We start from the raw sequence: 16,440 nt of genomic DNA on the forward strand, positions 1-16,440 counted from the left end.
GCAGAGGCGGGTGGGTCATTTGAGGTCAGGAGTTCAAAACAAGCCTGTCCAACATGGTGAAACCCCATCTCTACTAAAAATACAAAGTTAGCCAGGCATGGTGGTGCATGCCTGTAATCCCAGCTACTCGGGAGGCTGAGGCAGGAGAATTGCTTGAAACTGGGAGGCAAGGCCGGGAGCGGTGGCTCATGCCTGTAATCCTAGCACTTTGGGAGGCCAAGGTGTGTGGATCACCTGAGGTCAAGAGTTCAAGACCAGCCCGGCCATCATGGTGAAACCCCATCTTTAAAAAAAAAAAGAGAGAGAAACAAAATTTTAAAAAGAGAGAGAGAGAAAAAAAAAGAACCTGAGAGGTGGAGGTTATAGTGAGCCAAGATCGTGCCACTGCACTCCAGCCTGGGCAACGAGAGCAAAACTCCATCTCAAAAAGAAAAAAATACTTATCAGACTGTATAATTTAACAAATGCAATGTATTATGTGTCTATTCTACCTTAATAAACTGTTAAATGAAAAAAGAAAAAGATTATTTTTTGTTTTGTTTTGTTTACAGTGGTTGGTTTGAATCGAAATTCAAGCAAGGTCCACACATTGCATTTGGTTGCTGTATGTGCAATATAGGGTTAACTAAGTAGGTTTGGGATGTATAAACTCCATACATTTCAAAGAAAAGATTGGCCCTTGACTGACTCCCAGGAGATAACCTTTAAGTCCTTGAGACATTCTGCCTGATAAGAATGTCTTTGTAGGCCGGGCACGGTGGCTCAAGCCTGTAATCCCAGCACTTTGGGAGGCCCAGGCGGGTGGATCACAAAGTCGAGAGATCGAGACCAACCTGGTCAACATGGTGAAACCCCGTCTCTACTAAAAATACAAAAAATTAGCTGGGCATGGTGGCGCGTGCCTATAATCCCAGCTACTCAGGAGGCTGAGGCAGGAGAATTGCCTGAACCCAGGAGGCGGAGGTTGCGGTGAGCCGAGATCGCGCCATTGCACTCCAGCCTGGGTAACAAGAGCGAAACTCCGTCTCAAAAAAAAAAAAAAAGAATGTCTTTGTATGCTTAGGGTTCACAAAGCAACTCAGCAGGACACCACAACATTTCCTTATTCTCCAAGTACTTCCTAAACCTTTTAATCAGTCCTCCAAAGAAGAATCTCTAATCCTATATCCCCTCCCTGCTTCCCCAAACTACATCTCCTGCCGCTTGCCTTTGATTTTTCTTTTTTTTTTTTTTGAGACGGAGTTTCACTCTTGTTACCCAGGCTCGAGTGCAATGGCACGATCTCGGCTCACCGCAACCTCTGCTTCCTGAGTTCAGGCAATTGTTCTGCCTCAGCCTCCTGAGTAGCTGGGATTATAGGCACGCGCCACCATGCCCAGCTAATTTTTTGTATTTTTAGTAGAGACGGGGTTTCACCATGTTGACCAGGATGGTCTCGATCTCTTGACCTCGTGATTCACCCGCCTCGGCCTCCCAAAGTGCTGGGATTACAGGCTTGAGCCACCGCGCCCAGCTGCCTTTGACTTTTCTAAGAGAAGATCTCAGATTTTAGTCACTGTTTCCCAAATTTTAAAACTACCATCCCTTTACCCTCCATTCTGGAAGGATACTTTCTTTCTTTCTTTTTTTTTGAGACCGAGTCTCACTCTGTTGCCCAGGCTATACTGCAGTGGCACAATTTGGCTCGCTGCAGCCTCCGCCTGCTGGGTTCATGTGATTCTCCTGCCTCAGCCTCCTGAGTAGCTGGGATTACAAGCACATGCCACCAGGCCTGGCTAATTTTTTGTATTTTTAGTAGAGACAGGGTTTCACCATGTTAGCCAGGATAGTCTCTATCTCTTGACTTTGTGATTCACCCGCCTCAGCCTCCAAAGTGCTGGGATTACACGTGTGAGCCACAGCGCCTGGCCTTTGGAAGGATATTTTCATTGATTATAGAATTCTGGGCCAATAGTTATTTTCTTTCAGTACTTGAAAAATGTTGTGCCATTTCTCTCTGACCTACATAGTTTCAGTGAGAAATCTGATGTCATTCAAATTGTTTTCCCACTAAAGGTAATGTGCTACTCCTTTTTGGCTACTTTCAAGATGGTTTTCTCTCTCTGAGCTTTCAAAAGTTCAAGATGATGTGTTTTGTAAATTTCACTGGGCTTATCCTGTTTAGAATTTGCTTAGCTTCTTGAATCTCTAGGTTTATGATTTTTGCCAAATACAGACAGTTTCAAGCCATTACTTCTTTGAATACTTTTCCAGCCAACCTTTCTCTTCACTTCTGGGAGGTAAAGGAACTTGTTCTTGCAGCATGCTGTGATTTGGAAGCCAGGAGCAGAGAGGCAACACTGTTCTTGCTGCTCAAGAAAGTCTGAAATAAAAATTGTTGGTGACTTTTGCATCATTTTGTGGGTGTTCGTGTGCATTTACATATGAACCTGAATGAGTCTTGCCCTTTAAATTTTAGAATCAGTATATGCCTTTATTCCACACCTGTGTCATTACTTCCAAGACAGACTATGAGTCATAGTATTTTATATCCATATTCCATCTTTTACTAGAGAATATTATTACCTTAATCACTTAATTCACCAGAATCGGTCTTAGATAACTTTTGACTCTTTAAAATAAATCAAATTTATTCTTAAAGGACATATTTATTATAAGTGATACAGGAAAGAATATGTCAGCTTCCAAAATTAATTATAAAAGAGGAATCCTAAAAAGGTGCTGAGATATCATGATAGTCTTCAGCTGCTAAATAGCTTCCCAAGGTGACTCCTTTGAAGGTGCTAAAATTCATGAATATTTTAGTTTGACACATTTACTATTAAAAATTCATCTGGGCCGGGCACAGTTGCTCATGTCTGTAGTCACAGCACTCTGGGAGGCAAAGGTGGGTGGGTCACTTGAGCCCTAGAGTTCCAGACCAGCCTGCGCAGCATGGCAAAAACCGGTCTCTACAAAAAATATAAAAATTAGCCAGGCATGGTGGCACGCATCTGTAGTCCCAGCTACTTGGGAGGTGGAAGTGGGAGGATCACTGAAGCTTCAGTGAGTTGTGATTGCACCAGTGCACTCCAAGCAGAGTGACAGAGCAAGACCCTGTCTCAAATAAAATGAAATAAAATAAAATGTAAAAATTAGTCTGTTTGCTTTATGATCATTATGTGTGTGTGTCTGTATGTGACTATTGAGGTTTCCTGGAGAGGGAGGGAAGGAGTGAAGGAGTATTTAATTTCGAACTTTCCAGATATTCTTTTTTTTTTTTTTTGAAACGGTGTTTCGCTCTTGTTGCCCAGGCTGGAGTGCAATGGCGCGATCTCAGCTCACCGCAACCTCTACCTCCCGGGTTCAGGCCATTCTCCTGAGTAGCTGGGATTACAGGCACACGCCACCATGCCCAGCTAACGTTTTGTATTTTTAGTCGAGATGGGGTTTCACCATGTTGACCAGGATGGTCTCGATCTCTTGACCTCGTGATCCATCCACCTTGGCCTCTCAAAGTGCTGGGATTACAGGCTTGAGCCACCGTGCCTGGCCCAGATATTCTTGATGAATTTATCCTCTTCCCAGATATTCTTGATAAAGTTACCCCCCTCCCAGATATTTTTGATGAATTTAATAGGAAATCTGTAGGTATAAAGACTACTAGAAACTCCTGATGTACTTTCTAATGCCATCTTTCTGGGAAACTACCTTAGGAGACATATTCATAGATCCATGTCAGTAGAAAACCGTTTCCCAATGTTGGGTACGAGCCCCAACCCCATGCATGGTGTAAGGCTGGTTGCCTCCCAGGGAGGCCGGACATACCCACCTCTGCACCCAGCACCTAGCTCTGCTGCACGGCTCCCCTGGAAGGCTCTGGCTAATACAACCCTGACTGGCTATCACACTGCCCAACAACCCGCCAACCAATAACGGCCTGCCCCGTCTCAACCCGCTCCTCTGGACTCAATCAGAGCACCCAGCTGTTGCTGGTTCCTCCTAGCCATAACCACCACCCCCCACCCACCGCCGACCCCAGGAAGTCAGGGCGACTTCTCTGGCCCCCTTTCCCTGGAGCAGAGAACCTCGCCCAGGAGCTGAATAAACTGGCATTTAATTTTCATATACTGGCCTCAGTTTCCTCATTTTAAACTCGGCAATAACCCTTACACATGGATTCCCTTAGTCCTGGCAGTGACAAAGGATAGAGAAAAGGAAATAAAGACAGAGACACAAGAGTAGAATGTACAGCATGGGTTCAGGGGACCAATCCCGTTGGCCGGAGCTCTGGGCTCCAAACACTTTTATTATGTGCATAATCTCATTGATCTTATGGGCATGGCAGGGGAGGGTGAAGGGGTAGGTAAGATGGCAGGGGAGCACTTGAGATCCTTCTAAGACATGCTAAACTAGTACTCTGATTTTTTTTTTTTAAATATGAAAAGCTTCATAAATTTGTGTGTCATCCTTGTGCAGGGGCCATGCTAATCTTCTCTGTATCATTCCAATTTTAGTGTATGTGCTGCCGAAGCGAGCACTAGTACTCTGATTCATCACCAATTGTTATCAGGGTGCGGCTACATCAGAAGTATAGCAGAAGGGGAGCTACCCGGTCTGAGCACACCCAATGCATCCAGGAGCTTTTATCAAGGGGCATTGAGGACATAGAGCAATCAAAATCACTCCAGATTCGGAGAACCTAGGCAGAGCCTGAGGCATTCTCTGATCTCTGCCCTGCAAGGCTTTTCTCCTCCTTGCCATCTCTCATCTGCAAAGACACTCCAGGATCTCGTGAAGAGAGGTCCTCTCCCTTCTGAGAGACCTTTGCACAAGCCCTGTTTATGAGACCCTCATGCAGTCTCCAAACTGAGAAGGCATTTGTGGGACCAGAGCAGTATTGCCGGCTCTGCAACCACCCTGTGGTGTTCCCCTGTTATTGCACTCTCAGATGGTCTTTACCTTAGGCCTCCTGTTGCTGATTGATTTCTAATTAACTGCACCAATAATACAGTTTAGTTTGGTGTATAAACTTCAGTATACGCTGAGCCAAGGAAGCTTATAATTATTTAGCTAGAATTAACTTCGGTCTCCCACTGGTCATCTTGACCCACACCGAATTCACATATTGGGATAATCTGGAATACATGAAGGGCTGTCTCATTATCTTTTAAAAAGAAAATTGCTTTGGATATTAATTTAACATATCCAAAACTAATAACTATAAAGGTAAACATATTTAGCCCACTGATGTAAAGGCTAAATTCTGGACTTTTAAATCTTCAAGTAAAAATTCCCCCAAAGCCACTCTGTCCGTTGTTATTTGCAAAATAAGTGATTTTTTTTTTCATTTTTGAAATACAAAGCTTGTGTTTTATTTAACTTTACAGAGAGAAAATTTTTTAAAATCTTGGATGGTGACTTTTCCTCTTTTTGATATTTGATTTCTTTAAACATCAACAAACAGGACTTGATCTTACATAGTTACCCTTTATTAAGGCCTACAATGACCAGACACTGTCAGAGATTTTTATTGATTCAATATTTTGTTGTCCTCAAAACAGCCTTTCAAAATACACCTCTTTTTCTCTGGTAGAGGAGAAAACTGAGTTTAGCGAGGTCAAGTAACTGCCCAGCGTTACTTGAACACAATTGGAATGATTCTGCCTTCGAGAATATAGTCATCTACTTGAAGCAGCACATCAGCATCAACAAGGAGATTACGTGACTATATAAATTCCCCATCGAAGACATCAAGCTATCCTGCCTCTTTGGCTCCAAGAACTGCTGGGGACCCTCAGGTAGGCCTAGGTGCCAGATTCAAAGGATGTTAGCTGCAGCCTGGGGCTTTGGAGCATGGAGCCCATGGCCTGGGGGCCCTGTCCCCACCACCTGTCCCCATTTCAGGTGCTGTCCTTTACCTAGTGGCCATGTCAGGGCCTGGTGACCCCTCATTATACCCAGGACCCCCTGGTTCCAGCCCCTCAGCAGGAAAGGGCTTCTCTTTCATCCCACATCTCTCTCATTAAAAAAAAAAAAAAAAAAAAGCCGGGCGCAGTGGCTCAAGCCTGGAATCCCAGCACTTTGGGAGGCCGAGGCGGGTGGATCACAAGGTCAAGAGATCGAGACCATCCTGGTCAACATGGTGAAACCCCGTCTCTACTAAAAATACAAAAAATTAGCTGGGCATGGTGGTGTGTGCCTGTAATCCCAGCTACTCAAGAGGCTGAGACAGGAGAATTGCTTGAGCCCAGGAGGCGGAGGTTGCGGTGAGCTGAGATCGTGCCATTGCACTCCAGCCTGGGTAACAAGAGTGAAACTCCGTCTAAAAAAAAAAAATGCTCCTCTCAGAATTTCTGTTTAACTCCAACATCAGCTTCTCTCTCCATCTCTCTTCCTCTGTCTTTTCTCTTTCCCGTTGTTAACCTTGCCCTCTTCCTGTGAATGCTGCTACATTGTTTTGTCCTATTTTCTTCCTCATCGTGAGAAAAGATATTTTATCCATTAAAACCACCAACAACAAAACATTCAAGAGGTACAACTACATTGGCATTCATACTCCCTTGTCTCCCCATATTAGGTTCTTTATCTTGAGAACATTAGTAGAACCCTGTGTAAAGAGACAATCTAGGTCTCCAAGAAGAGAGAAATGGATTATTGCCTACCCCAAGCTTAAGTACTCTCCAAAAAGCTGTTTCAGTAAGGTAAGTTTATCAGAGACCAACATGCTTCTTTTTTTTTTTTTTTTGACGTGGAAAGCCCAATAGTTCAATTGAAAGATGCCAGAGGCTCCATTATCAGCTACCACTTTGATTTCACAAGGAACTAGGATATCCTTATTGCCACTACCAATATACACAGAATTTTTTTAAAGTCCTGACTTAAGGCCGGGCGCGGTGGCTCAAGCCCGTAATCCCAGCACTTTGGGAGGCCGAGGCGGGTGCATCACAAGGTCGAGAGATCGAGACCATCCTGGTCAACATGGTGAAACCCCGTCTCTACTAAAGATACAAAAAATTAGCTGGGCATGGTGGCACGTGCCTGTAATCCCAGCTACTCAGGAGGCTGAGGCAGGAGAATTGCCTGAACCCAGGAGGCGGAGGTTGCGGTGAGCCGAGATCGTGCCATTGCACTCCAGCCTGGGTAACAAGGGCGAAACTCCGTCTCAAAAAAAAAAAAAAAAAAAAAAAAAAAAAAAAAAAGTCCTGACTTAAAACCTTCCATTCCTCAGAAATACAGTCTATGCTCTCTTAAATACGCAGGCCCCAATTTTCATAACAACATCTGCCAGGATAGGCTGGGTTATGTTGTGATAAGGAACTCCAAAAATCATGATTGCTTATACAACCAAGTTTGTTTGTTGTTTTTTTTTTCTCATTAATGAGTCTTTTTATTGTCTTTTTTTTTTTTTTTCAATCGAAGGTCCCTTAGTGGTCCTGCTTCCATGAGTAGCAGTGACCAGGGGAAAAGGGAGAGGAACCAGCCAGCACAGGGAGGGGTCATCTCCACAACATTCCATTTATACACAGAACTAAACAGACAAGCACAGAGTCACTATGCAGTTAGAAGTTGGCAGCATGAGGCCGGGCGCGGTGGCTCAAGCCTGTAATCCCAGCACTTTGGGAGGCCAAGGCGGGTGGATCACGTTGAGAGATTGAGACCATCCTGGTCAACCTGGTAAAATCCCGTCTCTACTAAAAATACAAAAAACTAGCTGGGCATGGTGGCGCATGCCTGTAATCCCAGCTACTCAGGAGGCTGAGGCAGGAGAATTGCCTGAACCCAGGAGGCGGAGGTTGCGGTGAGTCAAGATCATGCCATTGCACTCGAGCCTGGGTAACAAGATCGAAACTCCATCTCAAAAAAAAAAAAAAAAAAAAAAAAAAAAAGAAGTTGGCAGCATGGGAAGGGGGAGGAACAAGTGGCAATTGGGGATGTTGTTAAAAAAAAATATATAGGCTTCCCCGACAACTGGGAGGCCTCAGGGGAACTTGGTCTGCTTCAACCCAAGAGGAATCAGAAGATCAAAAGCAGTTTGGGAAGGCCAGAACCGTCAGGGATGGAGGGAGGAGGAAAATCCAGGGGGTGGGGGGTCTGTTTGGCAACTGGGTTGAAAGGATTGCCCTCCCTCTGCTGGGATCCCCCCAGCCCCTCCGGTCTGGCAGGAAGGGGCAGACTGCAACCCCCAAGGGCAGGTGTGGGGCTGCCAGATGCTCCAGACAGGGGGCCAGAAGAGGCTCACAAAGGCTTGCCCTCCAGGGAGATGACGGCACTGCCCCCCAGCTTCTCTGCCAGGGTGTAGCAGTCCTTGACCTTCTCGTAACAGTTTACTTGCAATTCATGCTTGATCCCTGTCAGCTTCTTCTTGATGGCGTCCTTGGAGCTGGCATAGATCATTTTGCTCTTAAGGGGCGCAGACTCAGGAGCCCAGAAGATAAACACCAGGTCCTCCTTCTTGCTCTCTTTGGTCTCGTAGGTTGCATCATAAAGGGCGTAGCGGCAGTCCTTATTTGGCAGCATCTTGACAAAGGTGGCGTAGGGGTCATCAACAGTTTGGCCCACATCGTCCACCAGGATATCCTTGCCCTCCTCCAGGATGATGTTCTTCTTGTCCTCACTCAGGCAGAAGAGCACAGCCTTCTTGCGCTTCTTCACCTCCTCTGGCGTTGAAGACTTATGCACCTTCATGTCATTGAACACCTTGATGACTCTATCAGAGACAGCCACACCAGAGGCCATGTTTCGGAAGCGAAAAGGAGAGGGCACGGAAAGCCGCAGAAGAAGAGCGCTGCAGCCGCTGCCGGGATCCAACTGAACGCGGCCTCTCCCGGCCCCTTCCGTTCATACAACCAAGTTTTATTTCATATTCATACAAATTGATTTTGTGTCTGGGTGGTTCTCCAGAGTATTTGCCCTCCCATATGGTGACTGAGACATAGACTACTTCAATCTTTTGACTCTTCCATTTCAACATAAGGTTCCTTCCACAACTGCAATGGCAGAGCAGAAGAGATGTGAAAATCATAAACAACTTTTCACTGCCTAAGCCCACAAGGGACTCCTCACTTTTGATCACATTTTATTAGTCATAACAGTCACATGACCCTGCCCACTTGCAAAGGTAGCTGAGAAATACAGTCTTCTGTATGCCTGGAAGAAGAGGAGAATGAGATGTTGTTGAACATTAGTAATATCTACACAAAACCCCACATTGTCTATGTCTTTTTACATAGGCACAAAAATAGCCCTTTTGAAATAGAATTGCGTATTACAGATGGGTAGCCAGAGGCCATAAAAACTCCTGTGCTGCTTTGACTTACTAATACAAAATACTTATATTTCTCTAGCTGTTCTTTCCCTCTTTAGTAAGAGACCTCATGGGGGCATGTGAGGGTGTGTGTGGGGAGCTGAAGGGAGGAGATATTCAATCATAAGGAAGAAGAAAATAGGGAAAATAAAACCTTTAGGTTCCCCAACTACCTTGATCTTTGCAATGATCCTAAATCCTATTCAATTTTTCTTCCCCCAATCCCACCCTCTTTCTGCTCTTCAATAAATAGCTAAGAAAGATGGAATTGCGAATTCTTCTGAACACAAAGGTAAGACAAATGATTATCACCTAAACAAGCTTAAGTACTTGTTGGAAAAGTACTTATTAGCACTTAAGTGATTTTGCCTATCACTATACCACAAAAGTACAGTATAAGAGAAAAATGGAGAAGTGTGTTTCGGCTTTTTAAAAAATTACCTATGGCATTAGCGTTCTCCAGAGAAAGAGAACCAATAGGATAAACACACTTATAGAAAGAGATTTATTACAAAAAATTGGTTCATGCAGTTATGGACGCTGACAAGTCCCAAGATCTGCATTTGGCAAGCTGGAGACTCAGGAGAACTGATGGTATAGTTCTAGTCCAAGTCCAAAGGCCTCAGAACCAGGAGAGTCATTACTGTTGCTTCAGTTCAAAAGCCAGGAGGCCCAGAGACTCAGGAAGAGCTGATGATTCAGTTTAAGTCCAAAAGCAGGAAACAGCCAATGTCCCAGTTCAAAGCCAGTCAGGCAGAGGGAATCCTCTCCACTCAGCTTTTTTGTTCTATTTTGGCCTTCAACTATTTGGATAAGGCCCACCCACATGGGGAGGATAGTCTGCTTTACTCAGTCTCCCCATTGAAATGTTAATCTTATCCAGAAACACCTTCACAGATACACCCAGAAATAATGTTTTACCACCTACTTGGGCATCCCTTAACCCAGTCAAGTTGACACACAAAATTAAGTATCATGACAACTAACTAAAACTTTGGAAACACAAATCGCCTCTAAGTTGGGAGGATGTTCATTACAGGAGAGGATTGTAAGGAAAAATTACTTGTAACAGCATTATCTAGAGTGAGAGGTCGCCTATTTTTTACTCTACTCCATTTCCCATTAACTGTTTTTAGTGTAGCTTCAGAAAGTTTTGAATAAAAATTAGCCAGCACATATATGTGTTGGCTGGTAATTCTAATTACCTGCCTTCAGCTGTATCTGTGTATTTGATTGCTGCCAGGTGTTAACACTTGCCAGCTGCTATCAACATAATACCTACTATGGTCTGAAGGTTTGTGTCCCTAGCCCCTTAAATTAATATATTGAAACCTCATCACCAGTGTGATGTTATTAGGGGATGGGATCTTTGGGAGGTAATTAAGTCATGAGGGCTTTGCAGCCATGGATGAGATTGATGCTTTTATAAAAGAACCACTATTCCATCTGATTTTGGTAAGAAAAAGAAAAAAAAAAAAAAAGGAACCAATAGGAACCAGGTGTTTTAATGTGTGCCTTTCGCTGTAGCTACTTGGGAGGCTGAGGTGGGAGCATCACTCGAGCCTAGGAGGTTTTTTTTTTTTTTTTTTTGAGACAGAGTCTCACTCTGTCGCCAGGCTGGAGTGCAATGACACAGTCTCAGCTCACTGCAACCTTTGCCTCCCGGGTTCAAGCAATTCTCCTGCCTCAGCCTCCCAAGTAGCTGGGACTACAGGCGAGCGTCATCATGCCCAGCTAATTTTTTTATTTTTTTAGTAGAGACGGGGTTTCACCATGTTGGCCAGGATGGTCTTGATCTCTTGACCTCGTGATCTGCCCGCCTCGGCCTCCCAAAGTGCTGGGATTACAGGCGTGAGCCACTGCGCCTGGCCATGAGCCTAGGAGTTTGAGGTAAGCCTGGGCAACATAGTAAAACCCTGTCTCTAAAACAAATAAATAAAAATGGAGGTACTAATAAAAAAAAGGCACCCTTCTACCATGTGGGGAGACAGCTAGAAGGCAGTGTCTATGAACCAAAAAGCAGGCTCTCAACAGGCATCGAATCTGCCAATACCTTCAACCTGGACTTCCCAGCCTTCAGAACCATGAGAAATTTCTGCGGTTTTTTTTTTTTTTTTTTTTTTTTTTGAGACGGAGTTTCGCTCTTGTTACCCCAGGCTGGAGTGCAATGGCGCGATCTCGGCTCACCGCAACCTCCGCCTCCTGGGTTCAGGCAATTCTCCTGCCTCAGCCTCCTGAGTAGCTGGGATTACAGGCACGTGCCACCATGCCCAGCTAATTTTTTGTATTTTTAGTAGAGACGGGGTTTCACCATGTTGACCAGGATGGTCTCGATCTCTCGACCTCGTGATCCACCCGCCTACGGCCTCTCAAAGTGCTGGGATCACAGGCTTGAGCCACCGCGCCCGGCCAGGTTATTTCTTGATTCTACTAACCACATACCCTAACATCAATTGAGGGGGTGTAGAGAATTTAGTGATATCTTTTCAGAATGAAAACATGAGAGCAGTTTCTTGCTTTCTCCATTCTTTACACCTGCAAAACTCATTCTTTTCTGTATCTTTATCCCAACTCTTACTGGTTTTGAAAACAGGATGGAGGGTGAAGGTGCGTAAAGGTGTATTTTTGTAACTGTTATCAAACAACTCTATTTATACACATTCTTCAACCCATCCTAAATGAGTGTGCTGGATGTTGGAGAATTATTATTTTGTTTTCTAATGATTATAATGTAAGGTGTTTCATCCTGAAAACTGTTTGGACTCCTGGAACTAATATTAGCTGCTGGAAATGGCGTTCTTTGGGGCAAAATACAATTAGTGTAATTAGTAATTTTCCGTCTTTTTCTCTCTCTCCTTTTTGGTCTCCAAAATGTTTAAAATAATTCTCCCTGCTGGCACGGTGGCTCACACTTGTAATCCCAGCACTTTGGGAGGCCGAGGCGGGTGGATCATCTGAGGTCAGGAGTTCGAACCAGCCTGGCCAACATGGTGAAACCCTGTCTCCATAAAAAAAAAAATTCTCCCATAGATTACTATGTGAAGGTATTGTGAGAATCCATATATGTACAAGATTTGGATTTTTACCGTTTCAAGAGTAAGTAAGGTTACCAGTGAAAAGGAAATAGCCATATTGTAGCAGGATCATCCTTGAGGCAACCAAGGAATAATTGTAATTTTAATCAATTCTTGAGTTATTGTCCTCAGTCTCAGTCCCATAACCAACATATCAGTCTTCTACCATGTACCTCACTTATTTTTTTTTTTTTTTTTTTTTTTGAGACGGAGTTTTGCTCTTGCTACCCAGGCTGGAGTGCAATGGCGCGATCTCGGCTCACCGCAACCTCCGCCTCCTGGGTTCAGGCAATTCTCCTGCCTCAGCCTCCTGAGTAGCTGGGATTACAGGCACGCGCCACCATGCCCAGCTAATTTTTTGTATTTTTAGTAGAGACGGGGTTTCACCACGTTGACCAGGATGGTCTCGATCTCTCGACCTCGTGATCCACCCGCCTCGGCCTCCCAAAGTGCTGGGATTACAGGCTTGAGCCACCGCGCCCGGCCCATGTACCTCACTTATTAAAAATGAATCCGTTTCCATAAAGTCAACCACACATACCTTTCTTCTCTTTACCCCAGATCCTCTCTCTGCATCCGCAGTTTTCTCTCCCACTTGGCATCACTTACTTTAGCATTTCTTCTTGTTTACTTTACTATCCCAGCTTCCCAACCTTTTCTGTTCCAGAATCCAGTAGGCCCAGGTTATACTGTGTACATTTTAGAAATGATACTCAATATAAAGGCCAGGAAACCATGCACGGGGGTCCCATATTTCATTTTTCTTAAATGCTTCAGCTACACCCAAGGCCTGACTGAGGGGCCAGGAGACAGCCGGCAGCTCTTGCTAACGAGATACAGAGGAGTAACGACAATTAACAGTAAATGAAGCGCAGCCCCGGGAGGTGTAGCAAGCGTGTCCACGACAGCCAGTCACCCGCCCTGCGCTCCTCCCACGCTTCCAGCGAAGACAGTCACGCTCCGCGGGGCCAAGATGGCGCCCTCCCCGCGGAGGCCTGGGCGCTAGGGGCGGGGCCGCGCGTGCCACGTGACCATCCTCGCCAGCCGCGCGCCCCCGGCTGCCCTAGGCGCGCACTGAGAGTCTGGTTGCCGCGCAGACCAGTGCAGTTGCCCTACTGGGGGCGTCTTCCCTCATCTCCGCCTGGCTGTCAAGCTCTTTTCCAGCTGCCAAGGGCCCTAGGGGGGCTGGGAAAGGGGGCGCCCGGCCATGCAGAGGCAAAAAGACGCTGCAGAACGGGTTCCCCACTGCCGCTGCTGAGGCAGGAGGTCGGAGCCCTCAGTGCGGGGCTGGGAAGCAGGACCCAGCACCGGCGTCTGGGCGGGCGGCCGGAAGCGCAGGACCAGGCTGCTGGGGAGACTTGGCTTTCCGCCCAAGCCATGGGCACTGTCGGGTACTCAGGGGTCCCCGCGTGGCTCTGGCCACTCTGCGTGGGCATTTCGTTGGCTTCACATCGCCATTCAGCCCCGAAGCCAGCAGGACTGAAAAATAGCTTCGGCCAAAGGTTCTCTTCCAGCTAAGGAGAGGGACCAAGTGCGTCCGCCCGAGGGGACTCGAGAGGGATGCCCTAGCCTTCGGGGCGCGGAGGAGCCGCGGTTGAAGGAGGCGGCGGGGAGCAGATAGCGCGCTCCTTGACCATCGAATGCCTCCTTCTGTATTTCCATTCCTGCCGAGTGGGCTGGGCCACGCTGACCACCCTGGAGGAGGGACGGACGACGCTCGGCGGGCTCTGACCGTGCCTCCTTTATGTGGTTGCTGACGGGGATCCAGGAGGGAGTGGGCATGGGGCGCAGCCGCGCCTCCTTCCTTCCCCGCCTCCCGGGCGCCGGGGTTGGCGATGTGGAGACGTGAGGGGACCCGTCGGCTGCCCCGGCTTCTCCAGGACTCCGCCAGGCGCCCGCACGTCCCTCCTCACCCAGAGGAGGAGAGGCTCCGCGCGGGGCTCCGAGGCGGGCGGTTCGCGGAGCCGGAGTCCCAGCCTAGCCATGGGACATAACGGGAGCTGGATCTCTCGAAACGCCAGCGAGCCGCGCAACGCGTCTGGCGCGGAGACTGCGAGCGTGAACCGCACCGCGCTCGGGGAGTTCGGCGAGGCGCAGCTGTACCGACAGTTCACCACCACCGTGCAGGTCGTCATCTTCATTGGCTCGTTGCTCGGTAAGCCTCTCGCGGGGCGCCTCTGGCCCGGGCCTCCCAGAGGGCACAGGCTCGGAGAGCCGGGAGCGGGTTGCCCAGCTTCTTGGGTTTCTGGTGCCTAGCAAAGTGCGGAGAGTTGAAGGAGGAGGGTTAAGGATCCCGGGTAGCTGCAATGAAGTTAAGCAGGGACGGTGGACTCCAGACCCCACGCGGGAGCAGAAGAGTTCTAATAGGGCATTCTCGTGGCCCGAGGATGCAGCGGGATCCGGCGGGGATCCCCTTCCTCAGATAGTCCTGGCGGAAGGCTCCTGGGTGCCCGGTTGGCTTCAGCTCTTGTTTACCAATAGCGAGGAACAAAGATTCTGTGGGAATTTGTTACTGATGATTGAAAGGAATGTCGCCCATTCTGTTAAAGATGTTTTGGGATTCTATTTTTTCATATATATGGAAATAATAAGGTGTGTGTGTGTATAATTATTTTGAAAGAGCCTTATTTTGTGCGTGCTTTATGGCTTGCTTCTTCGGAACACCGACCTGCTGGTAAACCCTGTGAAGTTAAAACTGTAGATGTTTTTAACACAACAAAAGAAAGCCCACTCTACTTCCCCATCTGTGTGTTGTTTAAGGTACAGAATAAAGGTAGGACAACCCAGTTTTAGGTATATTTGTTCAGAGAAAAAAAGATCAACGAATTGAAATGAGTGGCTAGTAAAATACTAGCCTACTAGTATGAGAATTACCTGTACTTCTCACTACTCTTAAATTATAGTAGGTTTTTTTTTTTTTTTTTTTTTTTAATTGAGACCGGTGGTCACTCTCTGTTGCGGGGCCGGAGTGCAGTGACGCGATCTCGGCTCACTGCAACCTCTGCCTCCTGGTTCAAGCAATTCTCTGCTTCAGCCTCCAGAGTAGCTGGGATTACAGGCGCCTGCCACTACATCCGCCTAATATATATATATATATATATTTGTCTTTTTAGTAGAGACGGGGCTTCACCTTCTTGGCCAGGCTGATCTTGAACTCCTGACCTCGTGATCTACCCGCCTTGGCCTCCCAAAGTGCTGGGAGGCAGGAGCCACCGCGTCTGGCATTCTTAGTCTTTATCGCTTATCTTCAAACGTTAAATGATACAAGCAATATTCATTTCTTTTGAGGCCTATTGAACATGTTGCATACCACTTGGAAATATGTGGCTTCCTTTTCTGCGTCCCCGATGTGGCAATAAAGATGTGATGTTATTGTCAAGAGCAGTCTTAAAGTTTCAAAGTAGGAATAGGTTACTTTTTGTAGACACTTGTGAAATTCTATGGAATCCAAGAAACTGACATTTAATAGACTATTTTAAGAAGAATTTTAAAAGTTTGGAATTTCCCTTCATAGTTTCTTTAATTGTCATCATTCCATTGTACTCCATCATAGTATTTCTCTTCCTTTTTTTTTTTAATCACAAGGACATTTTCAGGAGTAGATATTAGTATTGCTATATTGGGGGGGAGGGTGGTGTGTGTGTGCGTGTGTGTGTGTGTTTTAAGATGTCTTTTTATGACTGGAATGTTAAATGCACATTAGCAAAGCAAAAGCCTATCTTCAAAATACCTTTAGTATTCATGATGCATTCTAGATTATTGGCAGTTAAATTCTGAATATTGTCACACTTAAAGTGTGGGTTATTGGAGAGGTAGTAGAAGTGACTATATTTTTATTTCTGCAGATTTCCCCCCAATATACACATACATACATACATACATTCATATACATACACACATATATATTTTTTCCCACCCCCATGGATAACTTAAACTCTGAAGAAAGACAGTGTTGGGAGGAAAAATTCTGAGACATTTTCCCACGGTTTGATTTGATTTTATATATATATATATATATATATATATATATATATATATATATATTTATTTATTTATTTTGAGATGGAGTTTCGCTCTTGT

General features: G+C 46.0%; 1 protein-coding gene, 1 non-coding gene and 1 pseudogene across 2 annotated transcripts in view; 1 reads left to right on the forward strand and 2 right to left on the reverse strand.

Moving 5' to 3' along the window:
* Positions 1–4,413: 4,413 nt before the first annotated feature.
* LOC120361427 (U6 spliceosomal RNA) lies at positions 4,414–4,520 on the reverse strand. Its single transcript, XR_005577620.1, has one exon. It is a non-coding gene; the product is annotated as a U6 spliceosomal RNA (small nuclear RNA).
* A 2,811-nt stretch (positions 4,521–7,331) lies between these two features.
* LOC101028323 (cofilin-1 pseudogene) lies at positions 7,332–8,788 on the reverse strand (annotated as a pseudogene).
* A 4,656-nt stretch (positions 8,789–13,444) lies between these two features.
* Positions 13,445–16,440, forward strand: part of GPR176 (G protein-coupled receptor 176) — a 130,042-nt gene continuing 127,046 nt past the window's right edge. The window contains exon 1 of the mRNA XM_003935726.4: positions 13,445–14,515. Coding sequence (XP_003935775.2) covers positions 14,344–14,515 — 172 coding nt within the window. The 5' untranslated portion in view covers positions 13,445–14,343. The remainder of the gene's footprint in view (positions 14,516–16,440) is intronic.

This window comes from Saimiri boliviensis, chromosome 2 (assembly GCF_048565385.1).
Source record: "Saimiri boliviensis isolate mSaiBol1 chromosome 2, mSaiBol1.pri, whole genome shotgun sequence".
In the NCBI taxonomy this organism is placed as follows: Eukaryota; Metazoa; Chordata; class Mammalia; order Primates; family Cebidae; genus Saimiri; species Saimiri boliviensis.